The 23,459-nt window shown below is 41.1% G+C and overlaps 1 protein-coding gene across 2 annotated transcripts; it reads right to left on the bottom strand.

Moving 5' to 3' along the window:
* Nucleotides 1-942: 942 nt before the first annotated feature.
* Nucleotides 943-19,049, bottom strand: TMEM233 (transmembrane protein 233). 2 transcript variants are annotated; one of them, XM_037396591.1, is made up of 4 exons: nt 17,941-19,049; nt 10,684-10,818; nt 3,135-3,223; nt 943-2,904 (listed from the first exon to the last, which is right to left on the bottom strand). In XM_037396591.1, the coding sequence occupies exons 1-3, from the start codon at nt 18,127-18,129 to the stop codon at nt 3,197-3,199; spliced, it is 351 nt and encodes a 116-aa protein (XP_037252488.1). In that variant the 5' UTR covers nt 18,130-19,049; the 3' UTR covers nt 943-2,904; nt 3,135-3,196. The 2 variants fall into 2 exon arrangements, with proteins under 2 accessions (XP_037252488.1, XP_037252581.1); XM_037396684.1 differs by lacking the exon at nt 3,135-3,223 and having other exon boundaries at nt 17,941-19,022.
* Between the last annotated feature and the right edge of the window lie 4,410 nt (nt 19,050-23,459).

Raw genomic sequence — 23,459 nt, 5'->3', positions numbered from 1 at the left:
ATTTACACCAGAATGATTTGGTTGTACAAGGGCCATATTAATTTCCAGCACAAGCTGTGTTTGACTGCATTTCTCAAACATGACTGAAAATTTATGTAAACATAAATAAATTAAGAGACCTGCTACCAGTATATTACTAAAGCAAAAATAAGATTACCTATGACATAGAAACACTAAGACAGAGGAATTGCTGCATTTTCCCCTCTCTGTCACATTAAGTGGTTTAATATAAAGCCTTTATTTTTATACCAATCAATAGCACTGTAAGGTAGCAACATTTATCTTCAGAAGCACTGAAGATACGATGGCTCAATTCTCAATTATATTAAGAGCGAGACTTCAAAGATATTTATGAGCATCAAGATACATGTTAGATTTCCAGTATGGCTTTCAAAAGCATCTGAACAAGTCAGGTGTCTAGCTCCTATTGATCTAAACCCTTGTTAGGCACTTTCAAAAAATACTTTCAGTTGCCTATCCCTATTCTCTAGTGCCCAAATAACCTTAGAATCTTCCTCCCCTCTTACATCACTAGCTCTGGTTTAGTTTATAGTACTGGAATTTAATGTTTCGCAGAAGGATGGATCTTTTTGAACACGCTTTGATTTTTTAGTACACTGACATAGAAAACTGTAATGCAGCAATGCAGTGGTGTTTACTTTGATGACAGCAATTCAAGTTGGTGGAAATGTGACCTTGTTACTTGCTGAGAGACCTCCTTTGGTGACCTCGTTTGACCACTTTCCCCTGACGGTAGTGAAGAGACCACTAAGGGACCATTTTGAAAAGGCCTCAGCACTCTGGATATTATCCTGAAAAGGAAGCAAAGAGCCTACCTTGCTGGTATTTTGACCATTAACTGATCTCTACCAACTTCTGAATGTACTAGCTACAGTACAGACTAGTTGTATAGTATCATGCAGACCAGAAATCCTGCTTTTACTTTGATTCACTTTATTCTGAAACTGTCCAAGGGGTTAGAAAAAGGGATATTACGCTTTAGAATAGAAGAGGCAACAAAATTTAGGAAAGACACTTCCCACATACCAGAATGAACATGAATTAAAGGTAATTTTATTCCACTTCTCAATGACAGTTCTATCATATCTGATAAGGCAAGCTACTAGAAGTCCCACAAGACATATCAGGCCATTGAAATAGTATTCAAAAACCAAATAAGAGTTCAGAGAAAGCCAGTTCTTGAGATCATGAAAATCAGTAGCAAGATTCCCATGTGAAGAAATCCTATCAGTGTAAATGCTGAAGAAATCAACTGACTTCACCAGTATTGGTGAAGTTTTATACTGGAGTAATTAAGGATAGGCAATGCATCACTGACTTCAATGAAATATAGAATTTGGCAGAACAAAAAGCAAGAAAGCACACTAAAAGTATAATATCAAGGCACAGAAAATACATGCTGCTTCCAGGCATATGCTTTAACAGGTAAGGGTTTCTGGAAGATTATCATTATTATTATTAATAGGTAGTTGTACTCCTGCCAGGCATGATTCTTTTGTCACTTGCACCTGCAAAACTCCCATGCATTTCTGAGTAGTGTCGGTCCAGATTTATGTTGGTGCAAGGAGACTAAGTTTAAGTTGGCATAGCTTGCTTGAAGATGTAATAACAATTAAAGCAAATGGAGCAACAACTGCTGAAGATGTAGCCATCTGTCTTAATGCTCACCAGAGCTTTCTTCTTTTAACATGGAATATTTGTGCAACAAAATAAATATATTTGAAAGTTTTCAGCTAATAAAAAAGCTGCTGTCCCATACTAAATTTTCATGAAGTATCAAGAAACTGCAGTAATTTATAAGCCATCAATTCTGCAACCTAAAGCTGTTCACTGAGCAATCTCTTAGGATCAGCAAGAGTGTAGGTAACTATGTAAGGGTAAAAAAGTCTGTCCATCTAACTGCATTGATATATAGACTATTCATAGCAAGATGAGAGGATGGACTAAACAAAAAAAGACATGAACAAAGCAGAACACAATGAAACTATGCGACTTGCTGGAGGAACAGTAACAAAAGGATGAAGAAGAACATCTATTTAAAAAGATCTTTGTCAGATAAAAAAAATAGGAACTTTTTACATACGTGAAGTTTAAAGAGGAACATATGACCAGTGCAGCTTGAATGCAGGACTGGAGCTAAATCAAGGGAGTTCAACAACAAAAGACAACAAAACAAAAAAAATCATTAAGAAAAATATGGATGGTATGGAAGAGTGTCTCTTAATAATCAAGTGATTGAAATCGGTCCCAGGTGGTTAAAAATCAAGGTAAAGACCTAAAAGCCGAGGATGACAGAAGAAAGCAGCCGCTGAGTCAGAGTATGCCCACAGCATTATAAAATCACATAGCAGGATAAAATAAAAAAAAACCCCATGGTTATGATTGTGTTATGTTGAGGCTATTTTAAAGTGATAAAAAAAATCCTTAATGGCCTGATCCAAAACCCACTGGAGGCAACAGGAGTTCTTCTACTAGCTTCAGCAGGCGGTGCATCAGGTCTTACATTGTGTACTATACAGTCTAGATACATTAGCTTTGTCTGGCTAGGGTCAGCCAGGGGAGCATCACAGATCCAGCATACATTCCATGTAAATGAGAAAGAAAATTGAGTTCTTAGGGCAAGATCACATTAGGGTAAAAGAGAAAATGCTGCTTTATACTGAGATTTCTTATAAATAAATAATTTTGAAAACCTGGTCACGCCATGCTGAGTAACTAACTGGACTATCAGTTCATCCACCAGCAAGCAACATGCCTCTGCAGACTTGTAGGGTCAAATCTAACAGTCTGGAATGAAGGGTTTCCTTCTCTTCTTCTTTTTTCCCCTCCTGAGATTTACATGATGATATCCTCCAAATGCAGTCCTGGTCTTCAGATGGCATGCTGCAAGGACACAGAAATACATATTTTTTTTAAAGGAGGAAAAGTTTGTCTTGTGAGTTTAAATTATTAATTCTACAGGTCTAATGGATACATTATGCCACATTAGTGGCACTTGTTCTCTTAACAAACATCCCTCTAGATTAGTGGTTCAATACAGTTTTGAATCAGAGCTAAGTTTCTAATGGCACTGGTCATCTGTCAATCTGAACTGAATTTTTAAACTGGGTTACCTGAATCAATGCAAGTTAGGATCTTTCAGTGCCAGGAAATGAGTTCTTATTTTGACAAAGTTTCATGAGGTCGTCAGCATCTCTGCTTCCTTGAAGTAGCACATAAAACAGTTGGGCAAGAACAATACTTTCAGCAGTAAACAACTTGGTAAATAAAACAGCAATGCATAACACGTCTTAAAAGGACTAGATAACCTCTCTTGTGCATCTGCATTAGGGGATGAAAGGTCTGAGAAGTTCCCTCAAATTCTTGTGTTGATTGTCTCTTGGATGCTACTCAGGACTCCAATGGGCAGAATCTATTGTGGGGATATTTCCTACATGTAGAGATGAAATAAATGGACCAGAATTTTTCATGTGGTTTGCTAAGGAAAAGAGACTGATGTAATCGCACTGCCTCTGTGCAGCTACATGTGTTTGCCCACTCCTCAGCCTCTGAGCTGACTGAACACATCTGGCAGACAGGTAGAGGACTTTAAGCTCTTTGTTTTTTACAAATCTGGTAAAAAGATGTAGGGTATCAAGATATGAGTTAGCACTCTTACTAATAGAAAAGCAGCAGTATGAGCTCACTGGCTAAGGGGACACCAAGAACTAATGTGGGTAAAAGACAACAGGAATGCCCCAACTTCAGAATTTCTGCTCCATCAGCTACCGGCACATCAGTTCCTGCAGTGAAAGGCAGATAGTCTTCCTTGACCCTTTTTTTTTTTTTTTCCTCCTACGGTAAGGTACAGGAGAACAGGACTGGCAATGTAAAGATCTGGAGGCTGGCTGGGTAATTCCTGTCATCTCACCAGCCCTCAGTTTATTCTGTCTCGGAGACAGTCACTCAGTGAAATGGCTGCAAAGGCTTTTGAGAGTCTCAAGAAGGGGACAGCAGAGATATTAAAAATAATTTTGCATGCCTTTTCCCGCTGAAGAATTATTTCTAAGTTAGTAAGAAAAATGTATGTATACATCTGTCCCTGGTACACAGTCTAATTGCTTACTCCTTTTCCTTCTACCAGTAACTACCAATGTTGCACTACTGCACATATGCTTGATTTAAGACCCTACTGATTATGAAACAGTGTAGGCTAGTACTTTCTGCACAGCCTGGCTGTCTTTCTGTCTTCCTTTGAAGCCATGCTGACAGGTGGTATTTCTGTGACTTCCTTGGGGTGAAGTTCTAGATCAAGTGAGATTACAGAAGGGGTCAGAAGTTCGCATGCCTCTGCGAAAGCATTAAAGTATCATAATAATTTTGCCTGAAATTCCAAAGTCACCGAACATGACTACCCTCCTCACATAACTTACTACCAGAAGATAATTCTACCCTGCCTGTGGTCCCAGTTTTGAAGATAAGCAAAGACAATGAACCTCTGATATGAATTAAAATATCTTTGACACTGGTCCATTGGCAGGAGTTTTTTGCATTCCTTTCCTTCAGTACTTTGGCTACTCTTCCTCGTACCAAAACTGTTGCTATCTCAGTCCGAGCTCTACAGAAAAAGCTTTTATCTTTACTTCACTCTTAACACCTTTTACTAGTTCTCCACATTTCTGACTCGCTCCTACTTGCTTAGACTGCAGAGAACCACTATAGAGGTGCACAAAATACACAGGCTTTATATGACATGCTTTGTGGCTCAACTGGGGAGCAAAACTCATGTGGGCTCTAGTTCTGCCCTCAGCAGCATTGTCAAGCATCACTCAAACTAGACACAGTCTAAAAGTATGTGGCGTAAGAAGATGCATGTTTTCAAACTACTAACAGGTTATGCAGCAAACCCAGCAATGGAATAAGAATACATGATTTCTATAGCAGCACAAAAGAGAACATGACATGTTAAGATCTACTTAAGTAAAGTGTTTGGGATACCTGGGGCGTCCTTCACTTAAGTAGGCAGGTTTCAGCCCAGGATTATATTTCCCTAAATCCTGCCAGTGGGACTCAAATGAAATCCAAAGATACCAAACATCTTGCTTTATCAAAAAGCAAAACTAAACAGAATTTGGAATCTGCTCAGAAAAAGCAGAGGCTGCTCTGAAAACACAGATTACGAACTACTGGAGAGCCCTCATTCTCTGACAAAATAATTAGGTTTTGTTGATCAAAATACTTAGGAAGAGACAGGAAGGCTGACTCCAGATCCGTTCAAGTCAGTGGAATGGCTACTAACAGGCTTCACGAAAGAGCATAAGATTAGTGGTACTGGGTCAGAGCAAACAGGTATCTTTGCAGCATCCCATCTCTGACAGTGACATATTACAAATGCCTAAAGGAATTGTATAAGGAAAGGCTATGTCCAGGGTGATATTTCTCCCTTTATGGCCTTCCAGCTCTGGCAATCTGCAGCTCAGAAATGTTCTGAGCCAGAGATTCTATCTGCATCTTTACATTTAAGCATTTTTTGTAATTTCACTCACTGCTGTTTCAAATTATTTGTACTTTTGTATCCACAGCAACCACAGAAGGAATAAGTCCCACAGCTGTATTGCATAGCACATGGAAAAGTACCTTCTCCTTGTTTAAAGCTGCTTTCCTCCGATTCCCCTTCATCTCATTCGTAACAGATAAATAATCACTCTTTATTTCACTGTCTTTAAATACCAATTCCTAAGTACTTCCTTCCCAAGCCAAAAACATTGTGTCTATTTTGTCTGTCCACATATAAAGTTTTTTTTCATACCCTGCAGCCCTTCTGTCTTTTTGTGTGTGTGTGTGTGTACTACTTCTTTCTTAAGGACATCAGAACTACAGGCATGATTCAGGATGTGGTTCACAGCCAAGCGTTGCCCGTCATTAGGTATCTTGCCATTCACTCTCTAACTGGACATATTACAGCAGATTAAGGGCACACGCAGGCTACAGCACACAGCTCTGCACTGTTTCAGTTTGTAGTGATGTCTCCTTATGGAAAAAGGATATGTCCCTTTTCTCACTGCAGTTCTTGATGGACAACATGCCTATGGGCACATATGCAGGGCTAGACTCAATAGTGACACAGACACCAGTTTAAGTTACATCTGAGCAAGCAGTGGAAGCATAATTCAGCATTCAGGACTGGCAAGGTATGAGTGCAGGAAAAGCTGGCAGAAGGTGGTAAAAGTTACAGAATGGAGTAAGAATACATTTGGCCTAGTGTGGAATGAGGGACAGCCCTGATACAGCACACACTGCAGCTTAACACTCAGTGATTCCTCAGCATAACAAGGAACACACCAGTTTACACTGATCAATACAGACAAGTTTTATTGTGGGGCTGCTACTCCAGTGATGCAAGTGACAGCTTCCCCTTGTCTACATGCAGGGTCATGACTGCAGAAGATAGATGGTTCCCAAGTGTTGGGTGGGCCCTGTTACAGGCTATACATACATATATAGATATATATGTATCACTATATATCTTAATAGATATTTGCTAAAGGTAACATGCCGGTGTTAAAGACAAATGAGGCTCTCCAAGGCAGCAGTAGAAGCCCCAAGCTAGTTTAGCACTGAGTAAATCTTCAAAATGAAAAGTCAAGGCTGCTTTTTCCATGCAGACGTAGGTGTCGCGGGCTGTTATTCCTGTGCTACTGTTGCTCTGCAAGTGAATAAACCAAAGGCGGCATGCAAGGAGCTCGGGGCTCAGCAGTAGAAATACTCTTAAAAGTGAAAGGGTCTTCCTCTTCCCAAGTCTACCAGTATTACTGGGGGTATAACGTCACTGTTTGCTCAAAGCAGGAATTTCTTGTACTTCCTCTCTGCAGCTTCTACCATTTCTACCCTCAGCATCCCTGACTAGATATTTTTCTCCTGGCTGAGGCATGTGGAGTACCATGGGAGCCCTCCTCAGCTCTGCTTAAAGCACAAGACTTAACCCCTTTCCTAAGCAAGATGCCACACATACTAGGTTTGGGTAATGAAAAGCCAGATGAGAAGATGTAGGAACAAATGGATAAATTTGGTTGGAAGTTTCAATAGGGCATGGGTTTTGATATTCAGAGGCTACTGAAATTCAGCAAGTTAGGCACTGACCTCATGGAACTGGTCTTCTAGAGATATAGAGGAAATCACTTTCCAGTGAATGCTGAAGGAACCTGCATCCAGAGATCAAGTATTTCAGTGTTCAATTCACAGTGATTTCTGAGAGATGCTCAAGAGTGGCAAAGAGGGTTTTTAACAATTAAGTTGTGAGTTTGCACAGAAGATGACCCAGAAACTCTGTTGAAGACAGCAAGGGACTTCCTGGGACCATGCAACAGTGGTGATAGTAAGCCACAGGGCAGCATTCCCAAAACTGCTGAAGCAACTGCCTGACATATTGGATGCCTTAACCCAGATGGAGCTTTAGAATGTAGCTGTCCAGGATGCAGCTGTCGGGAGGGACCTGTCTTCAGGGCTGGGATGTTGGTGGCCTCACTGGTGTGAGCTGTACTCTGACTGAAGCCCTGAGTCTCCAGGGAAAAGGGCTTCAGGAGGTAGTGAACAGACTGCAGACCATTGGGGTGTAAATAAAGGAGACCAACAGGGTCTTCACAGAGGCTCTGCAGAGGAGAGTGCCTGAGCTCCACAAAGCAAAGTATAAGGAACTAAAGACTAACTTGAACAAGAGCTGGAGACTTCCCTGATGGGGAAGGCCTGAAGTTTGTGACTTCTGGCTGGAGAAGGAAGGTTCCTTCTTGCCCTGCGGATCCTACAAGACATATGTAGCCAGCCTCCTGGAAGAAGGTGAGGAATTGTTTTGAAGGAGACTTCAAAGCCAGCTGAGCCTGAACCAAGTTTCTGTACCAAGAGATCAAGCTGTGTAGAACCAAGAGATCAAGTTGTGTAACAACTGACAGAGATTCCCTCCTGCCAATCTGATTTGAATGTCTCAGATTTGTTCCTTTCTAGAAGCTCAGACTTGGGACATTGTGGAAGAACTCGCAAGGCTCATCCACCCCTCAAATTCATTACACCTTACATGGTTCTGCTGATGGTATCAAAGATGGATAAATCAGAATGAGCTAGTGAAGTTTATCAAAGGGTTTATGAATACTCAAGCAACACCCTCTGTGAGAAGCTGTTACAGTCATGGCAGAACAGATAAAGTATTAAGATTAGAAATCGGATGGTAGGATGGTAAACAACAAACTCTAGGGAGAGATATATATCTGAATGTGGAAGGAGAATACAAGGAGGCACTCCCAATGGTACTTTGCAATGAGACTTGTTACCCTTTGAAGATCAAAAGAAGCCACAAGGAATGTCAGCAGGAGCAGCTGGGTAATACAGTAGCTGATGAATTTCATGGGATAAAACTCACAGTAATGAATGGTGGAAAGGTCAAGCTTTTCATACATATTGCTGAAGTCTAAATTTCAGGAAAAATGAATGTGTAGGTTATGGAAACATCAAATCTGTGCCCAGCGGTTATCAAATAAATCAGTTACAGAGCTGACTGACATATTATTCTAATAAAGCTATTTTACACTGTCTTACTAATAGCGAAGCATTTATATTAGAGTTAGCATAGAGGAGATTTAAAATTACTTCGCATTAGCAGACTGCAAAATGGCTGTTAGTAAATAAACATGACCAAGGTACAAATGGATGTGAGATAACTGCATGGAGCATGCAATGCCATCCACAACAGCTGCCATGTCAAACTCAATTTAGTGTAAAATATAGATGTACAAGGATAAGGCAACAAAGGGGACTCAGGTAAACATGGAGGGTGAAAAGGCCAATTGGGTGCTCCTGTTCACTCATTTTCACAACAGAATAATAGATTGTTGCTCCCGTCTAACACTTTCTTAGAAGCAAGGGCTCTTAGAGGGTGACAAGCGAGAGGAAGAAGGAGCAAAGTAAAAAGACCAGAAAGCCAGAGAGCCCGGTGAATCCAGTAAACCCCGAGTCCTCACAAAGCTCAAGGTACCACTTGGCCAAGAGACCTCTATGGAAACTAATCACTGAATACAGTAACTAATACCCTAGCAGTGTGCTGAGGGTTCCCAGGCACCTGGCAATGCTTCCATCTAACAAAGATTTTTCTATTAAAAAACCCAAAACCCAAACCAATTAAAAAAAAAAATCCTCAAAGACAAAGCCTAAGTAAAAACCACTAAGTCGTATTATCCTATTTCTGCTGCTTAACTCCTTGAGGTTAGGAGAGAGAGAGAGGTGTTTACAAACACTAGCTAGATGTAAAGTGTAACTACCACTAATGTCTGGCAGCAGGCACAAAGAAGCATTCACACATTCAGCACGCAGGGTCCTACTGTAGCGGAAGAACTAAATGTAGGTAGTGTGTCCTGGTTAGTGTGAATGCTTCAGGTCAGTGTTGTCTGCTACTCCTCATGCTGCCCTTCTCCCCTCCTACTTAAAAAAAAATTATTGAGCTGCTATCGTTATCTGAGAAACAACGAGTAAGGTAGTAGAAGTGAACAGAGGAATTTACTGCTGCTGTCAATTACAAAACTTGGCACACCCCTCAAAGTAACTTGGTTTTAAATCTATGAGAGCTGAACAAACTCAACACAAGCTGAACTAAAAGACAGATTCATGCTTGCAAAATCCATGGGAAATCAATGAATACACACTAAGCTTCTGATTCTGCAGCGCAACCCACTAACATCCTACAGAAATGGACCCTGTCTCCACCTCCCTGCAGTTCAGGACGGCATTCTTCCAAGTTTTTGTCTGAAAACGTCGTACATGTTTAACCAGCTACTCCATTCCACTCCCCAGAGATGTCTGCATTTCAGTGGCGGATGAGGTGATCTCTGTTTATAGTTTATACATAAGATTGTACAGTGCACTGAAAGGCTCTTCAACCAAAACAACCAATAAAAAATTGATTTAAATTGGTTATTTTAATGGGAACTGCAAATTTCTATGCAGAAAAGAACATATTGTTGCACAATCTCGAGAAAGGATATCAATACTCTAATTAGTTTTATCCTCTTTTACAAATAAGCTTATAATCTCATCTGGGTAACCTCTCTGTATACAGAGATTCATTTGTTGACATTCACTATTGTTCCAGGTGTATGAAGGCAGGTCAATTACACAGCATTCAGAGTGCATGATTTGCCCTACAGCAAGCCAAATCAAAATGACATTTGCATCCATTTTTGATACAGTTAAGGTCACCTTAGTATCAAACAGTAAAATAGTAGCTGACTGTTGTCTTCTCTTTGCGAAGTGAAAAGATATGTTGGACAAATTATGAGACTGAAAATTAACACCTGGGGACTCTTTATTACCTGAAATATAAGGATCTCTATGCACTTGGTCAGCAGATGGTAAAACTGAGGGGCAGAAAACCCAAAAAGTAACTTGAATTGGAAAAACTTACAGTAGAGCTGCAAGAATTTCTAGACAATCCACTGCTGCTAAAACACAGTAGTTTGCGTTTAACCACAGACAACAGAATTTTCTAAATTACAAAATAAGTAAAAATTGCTTTATTGGAAAACATGCATGCATCCTTAAATTTTAAATTAGTAGATAGTTCTGACAATCTTTAGTTTCTTATTCTGTAGCCCATGCACAGAGAAGAACTGCTTGCATTGGAACGAGCAACATTTTGCTTACCGTTGTGAAATGAACTACGCAATAGATTCCAATGATGACAAGGCCAATGATAATTGATGCAACAGCAACCCAGAGTGCATTGCGACCCAGTCTTTTTGACCCTTCTATATCTCCTTGATTATAACTGTTTAAAGCCTGTAGAAGAGAGAGTTTGTGACTTTTTTAAAAACAGAAATCTGTACACAAACTAATGTGACTGCTTTGAACTAACATTAGGTTCTGTGCACAGTGGTACTGTAGAAAGGACTTCAGAAAATTGTGACTTGCTTTGTAAAAAGAAACATCCACTGCCAACAGTTCAAGGTAAGCAAGGAGTCCAGTTTTGTGTTCCACTCATTTTCAGCACATTTCATTGCAACTTCAGCTCTTCTACTTTCAGTGGTGAGGTTATATTCATGTTATGAGTTTTCTTGTACACACAAGCATAAAAGCTGTCAAATCTACTCTAATCCACCTACCTGCATAAATTGGTGGCTTTTACCTCTAGAAGTATTTTTGTAGTAAATGTGAACTGTTAAGTTGTCCATTTCACTAGCAGTGAAATAAACTCTTAAGCTTTATAGGACCACAAGCAAGAAAAGGAGCATAAATAGGCAGCATTTTTACAGAAAGCCTCAGGAAAATTTAAAAAAAGCGCACTGATTTCCCATTTTGCCAATGTTTTACTTTTCAAAACAAAGTTTGAAGAAAAAATAAGTAGTTTGCCAGTGGTGGGAAAAAACCCAAAACTACGAAATATAGATCATCAGAACAAAATATCTGAGTACCACCTTCATGGACTAGAAATTCTGTCCCTTTGCATTTTTGAAACACACTGGTAATTATTCAGACATATGGATATTATCTCAGCAAACATGAGTTTATCTCTATCTACCCATGATTTAGCAGATACTTTATATTCATTACATGCAAAGATTGCAAGGTATGATAGGACCAGCCCAATCTTACAGTCTTTTGTAAAACAGACCACAGGATTTTCTGAATTCATTTTTGTTTTAAGCAGATCGTATTTTTAAAGAAAAGATTCAGTGAAGGACACTGAAGTATTCTAGTACACAAGTCTAACACAGTTTGTAGAAACCTTTTCCCGAGAATAAGATGATATGAAGGGATTTTTAAAGAGAGTATTATTACTAAGAATTATTTCATAAGATCAGGAGAGTTTGAGTTCATAAACCATGACATTGAGTCCAGACTTCTTTATCAGATTGCATTATTGTGCTATTTCAGGGAATTACATTAGTCATAACCTCTTCTTTAGTATCCCGTAAGTATTCCAGTGCAAGGGGAGAAATATGGGGACCTGATCAAATGAACTGTGCTGTGGATCAAATAATTCAGATCATCTCTGGAAAATGACTGCATGAGGTATCTCCAAGTGCTATCACAAAAGTGCTTTAGTCATGAATCACTTTTTGTAACAAAAGACAGAACAACAGCTAATTCAGAGTAAAGATCTGAGACTGCGGAAAGCAGGAAAGGAATGAACTTCAGAGGATACCAAGCATTGTTGTAGAGCCTTTTTTCCTAGGCAGAAAAATAATTAGGGGCATTATCTGTGTGTGTTCTGTCGATTAGTGAGCACACAGAAGTTAATGGACTAGATGCATCCTTAGTGTTAGCACTGCAGTAAGATCACTCGTGCCAAGACAGTCCCAAAGCAACGAAGCCTATATTCCTAGAATTGCATCTCAAGGATAAGTGCAGGTACTAATTCTCTGGTGTCTAAGAAAGGCCGAGCTGCTGATGCAATCTTGCCCTTAAAGAGAGCACTGATACATTTCTTCTCTTCCTTGAAGCCTACATGCCTAAAAACATTTCTCTATTTTATTTCCTTAAAGAATATCACTAATACCTCTGCTCAAATTTTGTTGAGGTTTGCTAGCGGACTTAAAGAACATAGTGGGGAAAGAGGGAAGAGATGGAAATGAGACAGACACACAACAGCCAAATACAATGATGTCACCTCTGATTCTCCACTAGTGCAGCCTCCTGTTACAAAGGGTGGCTGGCACAGCTCCTCTCACTAAGTTATTCGACTGTTTTCAGCATTCCTGTCTACAGGAGAAGAGATTTCTTAAGTTTTCTCAAAATACATTTTGGGAGGTCAACAAAAGGAGTATCAGGAGAAAAATAGCTTGGCTTGGTCTTGAGCAGGTTGACTTCTCCTGCCCCTGTCAGCAGCTACAAGGAGAACCATGGAGAAGCATCACTGATATCCCTGTAACTCTGTTCTTCCCACCCATCACAGGACCCACTTCACATGACATCTAAAAGTGGTCCTGTGAACACTCTAAAACTCAGCTCCCCATTCATATGGTCTCAAGACTGAGACAGAGTCGTAAGCAAGACATGGCAGCACCAGCTTGCAGTTCTGTGCAATTTTACTAATGTGTTTAGGTACGCTGGAGAATGTCCTGTGATTTCTGCAGGTACTGCATAAATAATTCACCCTGTGCACTTTAATAAATAATGTAATTTTAATATAAATCCACAATGAAGAGGAGGAAAACAGCATTAATGATAAAGAAGAGGATTTGGGAGAGACAGGAAAGAGACAAAAGTTTCTTTATTAAGAGGTTTAAATTAAATAGCATAACTTGGACAGCATTCAAGAAAAAAAGAGTTTTGTGGGAGTGGTTGGGGTCTGATGCAAAGCTTTGAAACTCATTTACTTCTATCTGCTTCAAAGGGCCCTTGGATCAAGCTTCCAGTTTTCAACGTTGGACACAGACAACATTAGCTGTTAAAGCCTTAAGTGTTACATCTGTTTGTTTCCAAGGGCTAGACAATATATACAGAATGCAGCATCTGTGTGCAACATTTGCTCTGTCCAAATTTTAAAACAAGTTTCAGCCATTTTCAACCTAATACCATATGATATCTCAGGTTTCTGCTACCTCGCTCGCTATGAAGTCATAAACTAAATTAAAGCCACAGTTCTGCAGCTGCTTATTTACTTGAGCAACCTCAGTGACTTCACCAGGTTCACACACATCTATTTATAAAAGATATTCTCAGTTCAACAATGAAGCAACTTAACCTCATATGAACAGAATTTTGCTGAATTAGCTACAAACTGTTAATCCCTTTTAATGTGTATTTTCTGCTTCACATTCCCAGAGCACTGTTTATAGCAAAAGCAGAATGAATACTGAATTGCTTCAGAAATCCTCATCTACATCTCTTACAAATCTGGGCAGATCAGCCTGAGGTTCTCTGATCAACATTTTCTAGGCTTTCCCTGAGCCAGGCTGTAACAAACGTTATTTGGCTGTGCCTGGAAATGAGACACTCTCTCTAGTCCAGACCAAAGGAAGAATGAGACATGCTAACTCAGTATGACTCCTCACTGTAAGAACGGCTTAAGAGGGAAAGAGAAAGAAGGGGAACTCAAGAGAGCAATTCAGAACCAGACTTGATCTCTGCTTTTTTGGCAAATGAAACAGGCAGGTGATGAGCAGGACACAATCAAAGGGGAATTTGCTCTACAGGCTGTATAGTGGCATGCAAACAAGCACTGGACTTCTGTGCCTCTGGGGGCTGATTGAAAGTGGTGTTGCAGAGGAAAAGCTTACCAGTTTGCAAAGATAAAGGCCCTGCAAAAAATGCTTAAGAGCAGCTCCCGAGCATTGTTGTTTTATCCTCCTGAAATCGGTACAGGCTGTCCCATATGGTGTTAAATGTCCAGGTACCTATGAGCTACTTAAGCTATATAAATAATAAACTTCCCAAATAAACTTTCTAACTAAAGAGAAGTACAGCTGTACAGGAACACTGCTCACTATGCTAGTCACTGACCTGACCAAAGCCAAACACACTATACGTGGCTTGTCAGCATCCCAGTTAGAAGAGGTGACCCCCTCAGAAAGCAAGTTCCATCCTTTACTGTTCCACGACTTCTACCACTCTCTTGTCTGCTGTCTGTTTAGGGAAACTAATATATAGACGTGGAATCTGAGTTCAAGGGTGGCAAATGCAGTCAAAGAACTTGTTACTATCAGAGGCAAATGAGCAAAAATTGTCACAGCTTGACCACTTAAATTGTCCAAAACATGCAAATGATTAAACAGAAATATGTTAACATAAAGAGGGAGTCAGGAGCAAAAAGTTAAAGAGAAATACATTTTGAGAGACTGTTGTTAAGTTGTTACAAACCTAAGGCCCTGTGGAATTGATGACTAGTCTGACATACAGGTCTTTGAAATCAAGACAATTGACTACCATGTCCTGAGAAAGGCCAACGGTTTGTTCCACTATCAGACCTTAGTGCTGGTATTAGAAACACCTGATTGATTTTTCAGAGTTGTCCCACAGCCTCCCTCCTCTGGCTCTGATTCTATGAGTCAGATACAGCCAGTGCACCTGAGCCAGGTTTCAGGTACAACTGCTGGTTCACTGCCAGCTCAGCGCTCTTTGGGTTCAGAACAAGAGGAAATTACACTGCTGCAGGTAAGGAGCCAAAGAGCTCAGTAACACACTGCCTAGCCACAGCCTCATACCAGAGAAGTCTCTTCTGTCACATAAGTGTCCTGACTTGGTACCTGCCCCTGATGCCTGTGGGGAATAGGGTAAGTCTGAGCATGGCACCTCTGGGGTAGAGGGAGCCAACCAATTGTATAGCAATACAATATAGCTGTACAGCAACGCAATATAGCTGCTGGAAGCAACAGGAAGCAGGAGAATTGATGGCACCTGGCTGAAACTGCGGAAGGGTACTGAGATCAGTAATCCTACAGCCAAGAGCCCTGGCCAGGACTCTGGGGAAAACAGATCTCCATTTGCTAAAAATGCCAAGCAATCCTCAACACCTCCAAGTGACCAACGACTAGTTTGAGGGGCTGCTCTTGTAATGCCAATATATCAACACACTGATGCTATTAAGTGGCTATTCTACTAGCTATCCTCTTACCCCTATCATGAGAAATAGATTTTTTTCACAAAGGAGGTATGGAACAAACAAAGGTTATCATCACAACAGGGAGAACTTTAGAGAGGTTGATTCCAAAAATATAGTCAAAGAGGTAAGATCTAAAATGGTAAGGTTTGTGCCCCTAAAGGTGAGAAATAAGCGAGGAAACCAGTGCTGGAGTTGTAAATGGAGCAGGAGAAGAGACAGAAGAGACTGAAGACAAACCTGTCATTTAATTTGGGGGGTGTGAGAACCCAGACTACTTTTAGAGTGGAAAAAATAGTCTGAACTGAGAGCACTTAATGAGGATGTCACACAAGCAAACAGGGTGCTGAACCATGCCCCTCTAGAAGCCAACAGGACTCTTCCTTCCAGGCCCATTCTAGGAAGTGGAAATTTATAGAGAACTCTACTTTTATGGGTCTTTATCTCTTCTGACAAAAGATCTCAGGCAAGCTCTGCAGACTATTAAAGGTATCTTCTGCAAGAAAAGAAAATAACCCACTTTTGTATCTCAGTGTTAACCCTTAGCAACTCTAGGAAATGAGCTAAGAAAGAGAAGGAGGATGTTGATCCCAACAGAAATGGAAATAAAACCAGCATAGGTTAAAATGCAGAACCTGGAGCTGAGGTTAACAAAGCAGTTACAGGTTGCAGCTCTACAAAGTAGGGGAACCAGGCTGTGAAAAAGAAGTTGGACAGGTTATTTTCACAGAAAAGGAAAGGGTTTAGGTAAGAATGATGGTGAAACAGAAGAGATTCACAGACTGTGGAAGTTATTGGTTTGGGTTTTGTTTCCCCCCTTTTAACAGAGTGGGCAGCTGAGACCTGCACAGACTGTTTAGCATTCAGGAAGTGCTCTTCCCACCCTGGTTTCTACATATCCCCTGGTGACAGCTACTTAAGCCTGACTCCAAAAGCCTGCATGAACTTCAACTAGGGCGTGGGTGGAAATTTCTCCATATGGGGTGCAAAAATCTTTAGAGGCCAAATTCTGTCCTTGACAGTTAACTTCTGTGCAGCCCCAGTGCTTTGGTGAAAGTACTGTCAAGAGTGAACAGATGCTCACAGGCCCAGATCATCAGCTCTCATTACTTTATATAGCACCTAAAGTGTCCACAGACAGAAAGGATGCTGGGTACCAGCAGAACTAAATCTCTCAAATCAAGGAAAAGAACATGCTGTATAGTTAAGTTAACGACAAAGAAAATAAACACAGAAAAAATTAAAATGACAGCTAATACTTACCTGGACAAAAAAGGTTGTGAAGATGCCTTCAGAACAGCTCGTTTAAGTAACTTTCAAACTTAAGCAATATGGCTTCTGATCAATCTTAGTAGTTTTAAAAGAGTATGCTTTAGTATATTTTAGATATAGGTTCTTGTATAGATATATATTAGATATAATTATACGTAATTGCAAAAAGTAACAACTGTGTTTTTACTTACCTTTTCAGCCTGGCTGTCAGAGAAAAGGATGAAAATACACAACATGTTTTAAAACCCTTTTCAGCTCCTAAACAACAGAAATACATTGCAGTATTACTGGTAACATTGATCATGTATACTATTAGAAAAGTCTGGATCTGACTCTGCAACTTTTAACTCAAGGAAGAAGACTCTGTTCTAACAACCTTTTTGAATTTAACAGGATTGCTGGATTATTAAGGACTATGCAGCAAATCAATCACCGGTTGCAGGAGTAAAGCTGCTCTCTCAGTGTACTCAACACTCGATTTTATGAGGGTTTTTGCCAACCACCTACAATCATTAGTGTTATGTGTATTTTTCCAGCAAATAGTTAATACCACATTAAAGAACCTGTTTACTGGGAAAAAGGCCTTTCTATTATATTTGTTTAGCTGAAGTAGAAACCACATCTGTTTCTTTGCAAATCTGATTTCTGTTCCCCAGTTGCCACTTCCACACACAGATACTATGTCCAATTCAGTGTGCAAGCCAGTTGATGTAACAAATCCCGTTAACTGGGATAAACCTTGCTCTCTTAGGCAGCCTGATGTTGAAAACCTGGAACTGCCTTTCACTCCACATTTTGCACCTGCTGCTGGAACAGCTACGTGGACACCCTGAACTGAGCCTGCCGATGCTCTCAGGCTTGCTGCCTCGCCTAACTTAGTCCACATGCATCAGCGACAAGTGGTTAAAAAGGCATCTGGATACCCGTTACCCTGACGGCTCCTCCAGCCCCACTTTGTTCCTGCAAGTCCCTGGCGGGACCGGCCTGCGGCGCCGCGGCTGGGGCCGGGCCGGCGCGGAGAGGCGGAGGTCGCCCTACCGAACACCCAAGCCGAAGGTCGCCTGGGCACCCCGTAGAGTGCTACTCACCATAACGGCGAAGACGAAGGCGACGATATTGACGGGATAGGCGGGACAGAAGCAGGCGAGGATGCTGAGGAGCAGGTAGTTCTTGGGCCGCGGCTGCGGCGGCCCGTCCGGCAGCTCATCTTCGATGTTGGTCTCGGGGCTGTTATCCAGAGCCCTCTTGATGTCGGCACCGGCGGGGAGCGCAGACATGGGGCTGCGGTGCGGCGGGCGGGCGGCTGGAAAAGCCCAGCGCCGCGCACCGGGCAGGCGTGACCCCACCGCGGCGCCGAGCCAAGGGAGCCGCCCGGCGCGGCGCGGCGCCTCCCCGGGACCGGCAGCCGGCAGCGCTGCAGCGCGGGGGTGGGGGGCTGCCCGCCCGCAGCTCCTCTTATGCCAAGTCGTTCGTCCCGGGAGCAAGTTCACGGGAGGAATCGGAGAAAAAGAAAACCAAACAAAAGCCGTCGAGGGTTTCCAGCACCCTGTGGCGGGGGCGGCTGGCCAGAGCCGGGCAGGGGTTCCCTGGGCTGTCCCTGTCCTGCCCCCCGGAGCCTCCCCCGCCACACCGCCGCTGGCACCGCGGGGTCTGGAGCCACATGGCCTTCGGTGTTCCGGTCGTTCCTGTAACTTTTTAACTGTTTGCAGTTAAACGACTTAACTGAGTTTCCATTGCCCCCGGGGAGAACAACTTCGCTGTTTAGACTCTGTTCTAGTGTCGGTGAGTTCCGTCAGCAAGTGGCATAAAGTCTGCAAAAGCACTGCCTTCGATCTGGGCTGGATTTATCTCCTAACCCCAGTGACTTGCGGAATTTAGCAAAAACACTTAAGACTGGCAGAAAATAACCGACTTAAAGCATTTTGGTAGCTCAGGCCCAGAGTATTTTGGCCAAATTTTAACGAGTCAGTCCTTACCAAACACGTGTAAGGTGAAATCCACTTTAGGGGATGCACGAGGGGGAGCAAAGAAACAAATCATTATTTCCAAATCCTAACGCATGGAAAAAACCCCAAAACAGCACCACCGAAAAACAAGTAAATAAAGATCAGCTTCCACCATGGTTTTGAAACTGGTGAGGAAAAGTATGACAGCCTGCCCCCAGGAAGTAATAAGCTCTTTTTCTGCCACGTGATACTAGAAAAAAATCAGTTTATACCTGCATGGAGATTCAGCAAAATAGAGAGACTTCTGAGCAGATGAAGGCTGGAGTTGAGATTTTCCTCTGCCTGGCTCCTAAGAACACTTCGTTAATTGAAGTTACAGAAAACAGTAATGTGTGCTTAGAGCTTTATGAATGGGCTGCTTTTGTCACTGAGTTTTGCAGTTGTCTTGAATGGAGCCATGGTTTCCTGTTACTGGATGTCATTCTACAAGATACAAAGCAGACAACAAAGTAAGGAGATAAGAAATATAAGTGCTGTATTTTTACTTTCATAGACATTAATCATATCTCAGCTGCATGTCTGGAATATAACACGGAATGAAAATCTGCTGATTTATCAAAACATCTATGTATGTTTAGGAAAGAGTAAGAAATACCGAGTTACATCTGCTTGCCAACGTATCCATTAGCATTCAGGCACAAGCTCTTTGTAGCTGTAACATTTCTGATATGTTTGTTCTCAGAGGGCTTTAAACACAGTCACTAGACAAGCTCAGAAAACACAGTCCACATCACATCACACCACACAATTACTTTCAGTACTGATTTCAGTAGGGATTGAGACCATGGAGGTACCCTCTGCAAGGGATCAGCATCTTCCAGGGCTGCTCAAGCCTTTAATCCATGAGAACACTTTCAGGGAAACATTGTAATGGCTTAATGAGTTTGAGTTTGTCTGCTGTAGTTCAGACACTCACAGGTAAATAAGAACCTATTACCAGGCATGTGAATGACAACAACCAGCTCACATAGGGAGCCATTAATGGTGAACACAAACAAGCACAACAAAAAGCTGCTGGCAAACCAACTCTACAGAGAAGGCAAAGCTACACAGCTTTGATTAGAGATTAGCCAGGGAGACTTGAAACTGCAGTATGAGGAAAGAATGTAGATTCTTACTGTTTAACATCAAACATTTGATTTAAGTGCCTTTATGGGGGATCTCCAAGAGAGTGATCCAGAGGCTGGTGGAGTTATCAGTCACATTAGGCCAACAACCTGCACTAAATCCTTCTGAGGACCATGGACTGTAGGAAGAATCTGGGATCTGTTAAGCTGGACCATGTGAATCCCTTCCCATGTCTCAAAGACACAGACCTAATAGTAGAATTTGGGGTTCCTTGCCAATTTCTAGGAACAGTAAAAACTTGAATTGTTCCAGTGAGGCTGCTAAGGGATGCTAATGGATTGTAAAGAAAGCAAAAGACAGGAAGTGGTGAGATGTGTGGAGCTACAAAAGATACTATAGATATTCAGTGGCAATTTGTGATAATGAGAGCTCTCATTAAGAGGCTCTGTCATAAGGCAGTTATTGTAGCTGAATTCAGTGGTTTGTTTTTTTGTAGAAGGTGGGTTAAAATCCAAGAAGTAGATCCTGTTAGGACAAGATTAAATTTTAAATGGCACCGACTTGTAGCCACTTAGTGAGGTAAAGAAAAAGAAGGAGGTATTCAGCCAACAGTTTGGTGTCACAGACTGCAGTGATGAAGGGTAGTTATATTCCTGAGAATCTGGGAAAGGTTCTTACCTCAGAGGGAAGAACCACTGTGCTGAGATGGCTCAGTAAAAAGCTATGAAAATTATTTAAGAACATTAACTGAGAGTTTTAAGATATACTTCCATGCAGAACAATCATAAAAATAGACCTCCAAAAGAATGACTCAGAGTACCCAATATTCTTGCTTACAGCCTTGCACTTCAAGCTGAGTCTTGAAAAAGAAACTGATCACTGCAGAAAGCAGAGATTTTCCCAGTGATATGAGTAAGGCAAGATGCTGGCTAAATTGCTTATCAAAAGCAGATGGTCTAGAGACATGACAGTTTCAACAAATTTTTTTTAAAGGTCTCCTTCCCCTGATTTCAGAGGGTGCTATAGCTTGACAGCACGATTTGTTGTAAGGTAAAATGTGGTCTCTCCACCACACTTCGCTGTATTGCTGGACGGTCCTCATAGGCATGTCCATGGTTTGCAGTGGTTCTGGAAAGAAGTCCCAGTGCCTGCACACACAAGTCAACATCCACATAAAGATCAAAAATGGTAGTTTAATGCTCAGAGGTTGTTTGGGACTAACATATATGTCCAGACAACATGTTACAAGAAGCTTCCTTGTGGGTTCTCCACAGCACTAAGACAGCAGAGTCTCTGCAAATCCTAACCACTATGAACTCTTCTCAAGTGGAGTCACACCAGAAGGAGCTGGTGGGACCCTGTACTGGCCTGAGAGACTGGTCAGATGGGTTAGGCTTCCCCAGCTTGGTGTGAGGTATGGGAGGCATTTACAGATCACAGTTCTTGCTGGAACAGTGCGTCACCAAATGCCTTATATGGGACTGTTTGACTAGCACAGTCAATCCCTACGGAGCAGGGCTGGTGACATTCAACAAACCTAATTTCAGATCATGCTCTCTGCTTTCCTACGGCAGAAATGAACACATTGCTCTTTCCCAACTACTCTTAGAAAAAGAAAAAAAAGAGCAACTGAAAATTTTTAAGTGCAGTGTGCCCAGTGGAGAAATAGTAGCCTGACAGTAATGCAGGCAGTGCCTTTCTAAAACAAACTGTTATTTCTCAGTATGGTTACACAGCTGCCTAACATTGCCTCTGTTTCCAACATTTCTGGGTTATTCAGCAGAAAAAAGGACTGCAGAAATAATAAAGGAGACCTTTGAACAACACTATTAAACTTTTCCAAAAGAACTGTTGTTTTCTGGCTAGATCATGGACTCAGCCTTTCCAACCAGCAGACTAAATGTTCACAGCAACCTTTTTCCACCCAGACTTAAACATCACTTTCAGGGAAGGAGATCACAGTTAACAGTCAATGGCCAGATAAGGCTCCAAGCTCAGTTCTACTTAACTGAAGAAAAAATCCTCCCAAGCATCTTCCAACATTTAGCCATACTTCATCCTTCCTGAGGAAACAGTAAACCTGAATCCCAAGGGAAAACTATAAAGTGGAAGTAGTTCAATGTCCAAAATTTTCATCCTGTATCCATTGCACAGTAATTTGAAGTTTTTTATATACATCAACAAAATATCTCATGACAGTAAAAAACATCCCTGTTTTACAAATGGAACAATGCCAAATGAACCAGGGTCTCCAGCTTTTCCTCTTTACAGTCTTACTGCTAAATCAGTCCTTCTGTACATTTTATATATTTCAGTGTTCAAATATACTGATAGGTCTTTGCTTAGAAGCCTCTATCATAGTATACTGAGGTGAACTGTCTTTTTTACCAAATTCCAGCTGCAGAAAACATTGGGGTTTGGGTGGGGTTTGGTTTTTTTTGTTTTTGTTGTTGGGGTTTTTTTTGAGGCCTTAAACCCAAATACCTCCATAGTTTCAGGTTTTCAAGTTCTGGACCAGAACTCTGCACCTGGTGCTTATCATTAAGAAAGATGCCGTATTTTTTGATTCTATGTTGCAGTTAGAATTGAACAGAAGGTACAAAGAATCCTAAATGGGGTGAGATGTAAGAGAAGAGCCACCTTGGTTGTTACTGATCTTCAGATAATCCTTTCTAATCTTATTTGGTTGGCTCCTAGGAAGCCTCTTATTAAAAATAGAGAATGTTTATGCGAGTATGACATTTTGTCCTGGACTCAGAACAAGGAATAAAGTAACTCAGAATAAGGAATAAAGAAATAGTGTGATGGCAGTGAATAAACTACTATTAACCAACAGAAAATTTGAATTAAAATGCAGATTAAGTTAATGACTAAAACAGGTACTGCAGATGGCTAAGCAGTACTAAGGAATGCAGGACTACTACAGTTTCAAGGACTGGAAAAAGAAAGAACCCCAACACAGCTGTACCATGAAGGTTTACTGGCAGGTTTTAGGAAGTAGCAATTATACTTCGGGTTTTAGATTTTTTGGTATCTCCTAGCTGCTGTTTGGGTGATTATGTTCTTTATCTAGTGGAGCTTGTAGATAGAAGGAATTTGTATGGGCATGTATAAGCATTAAACTTACTTAAGCATGAAAAGAAATGAAAAATATTTAGGAGGCTGCTTAAGGCTGCTTACTGATACCTGCCATTTAGCGATTCAAAAATGAGTATTTGGATCAAATTCTTTGTCAACATTATGCAAAGGAAATTGTTGTAATAAGCCATCATAAAGACAGTTGTTCTTAGCTCTGAAGTAAGTTCCTCTATTGACAGCATTACAAGAATGTTCATAAATTCCATTAAAGGCAGTGCTGGGTAATGACAAACTAAAACCCCTTCACCCAGGAGACAGAAACTAAGCTTACTTGAGGGCCCTTAAGTTCCAGTTGATTCAGTAGGAGCCTAGCATAGGTATTATTAATTTATGAGTTTGAATTAGGTAAGTGCAGTTTACTAGTTTTCACACATATTAAATATTCACACAGTTAT

Source organism: Falco rusticolus, chromosome 1, assembly GCF_015220075.1.
Source record: "Falco rusticolus isolate bFalRus1 chromosome 1, bFalRus1.pri, whole genome shotgun sequence".
NCBI classification, from domain to species: domain Eukaryota; kingdom Metazoa; phylum Chordata; class Aves; order Falconiformes; family Falconidae; genus Falco; species Falco rusticolus.
This window is presented reverse-complemented; position numbering and strand designations above follow the sequence as displayed.

What these genes read in the sequence shown, in the direction of transcription:
- TMEM233 (XM_037396591.1), bottom strand. Translation starts at nt 18,129, where the DNA reads ATGTCTGCGCTCCCCGCCGGTGCCGACATCAAGAGGGCTCTGGATAAC. An exon ending in CCTTCGTCTTCGCCGTTATG is followed by an intron (nt 10,819 to 17,940) that starts GTGAGTAGCACT and finishes TCTCTTCTACAG; the next exon opens with GCTTTAAACAGTTATAATCA. An exon ending in GCGTAGTTCATTTCACAACG is followed by an intron (nt 3,224 to 10,683) that starts GTAAGCAAAATG and finishes TGCTACTTCAAG; the next exon opens with GAAGCAGAGATGCTGACGAC.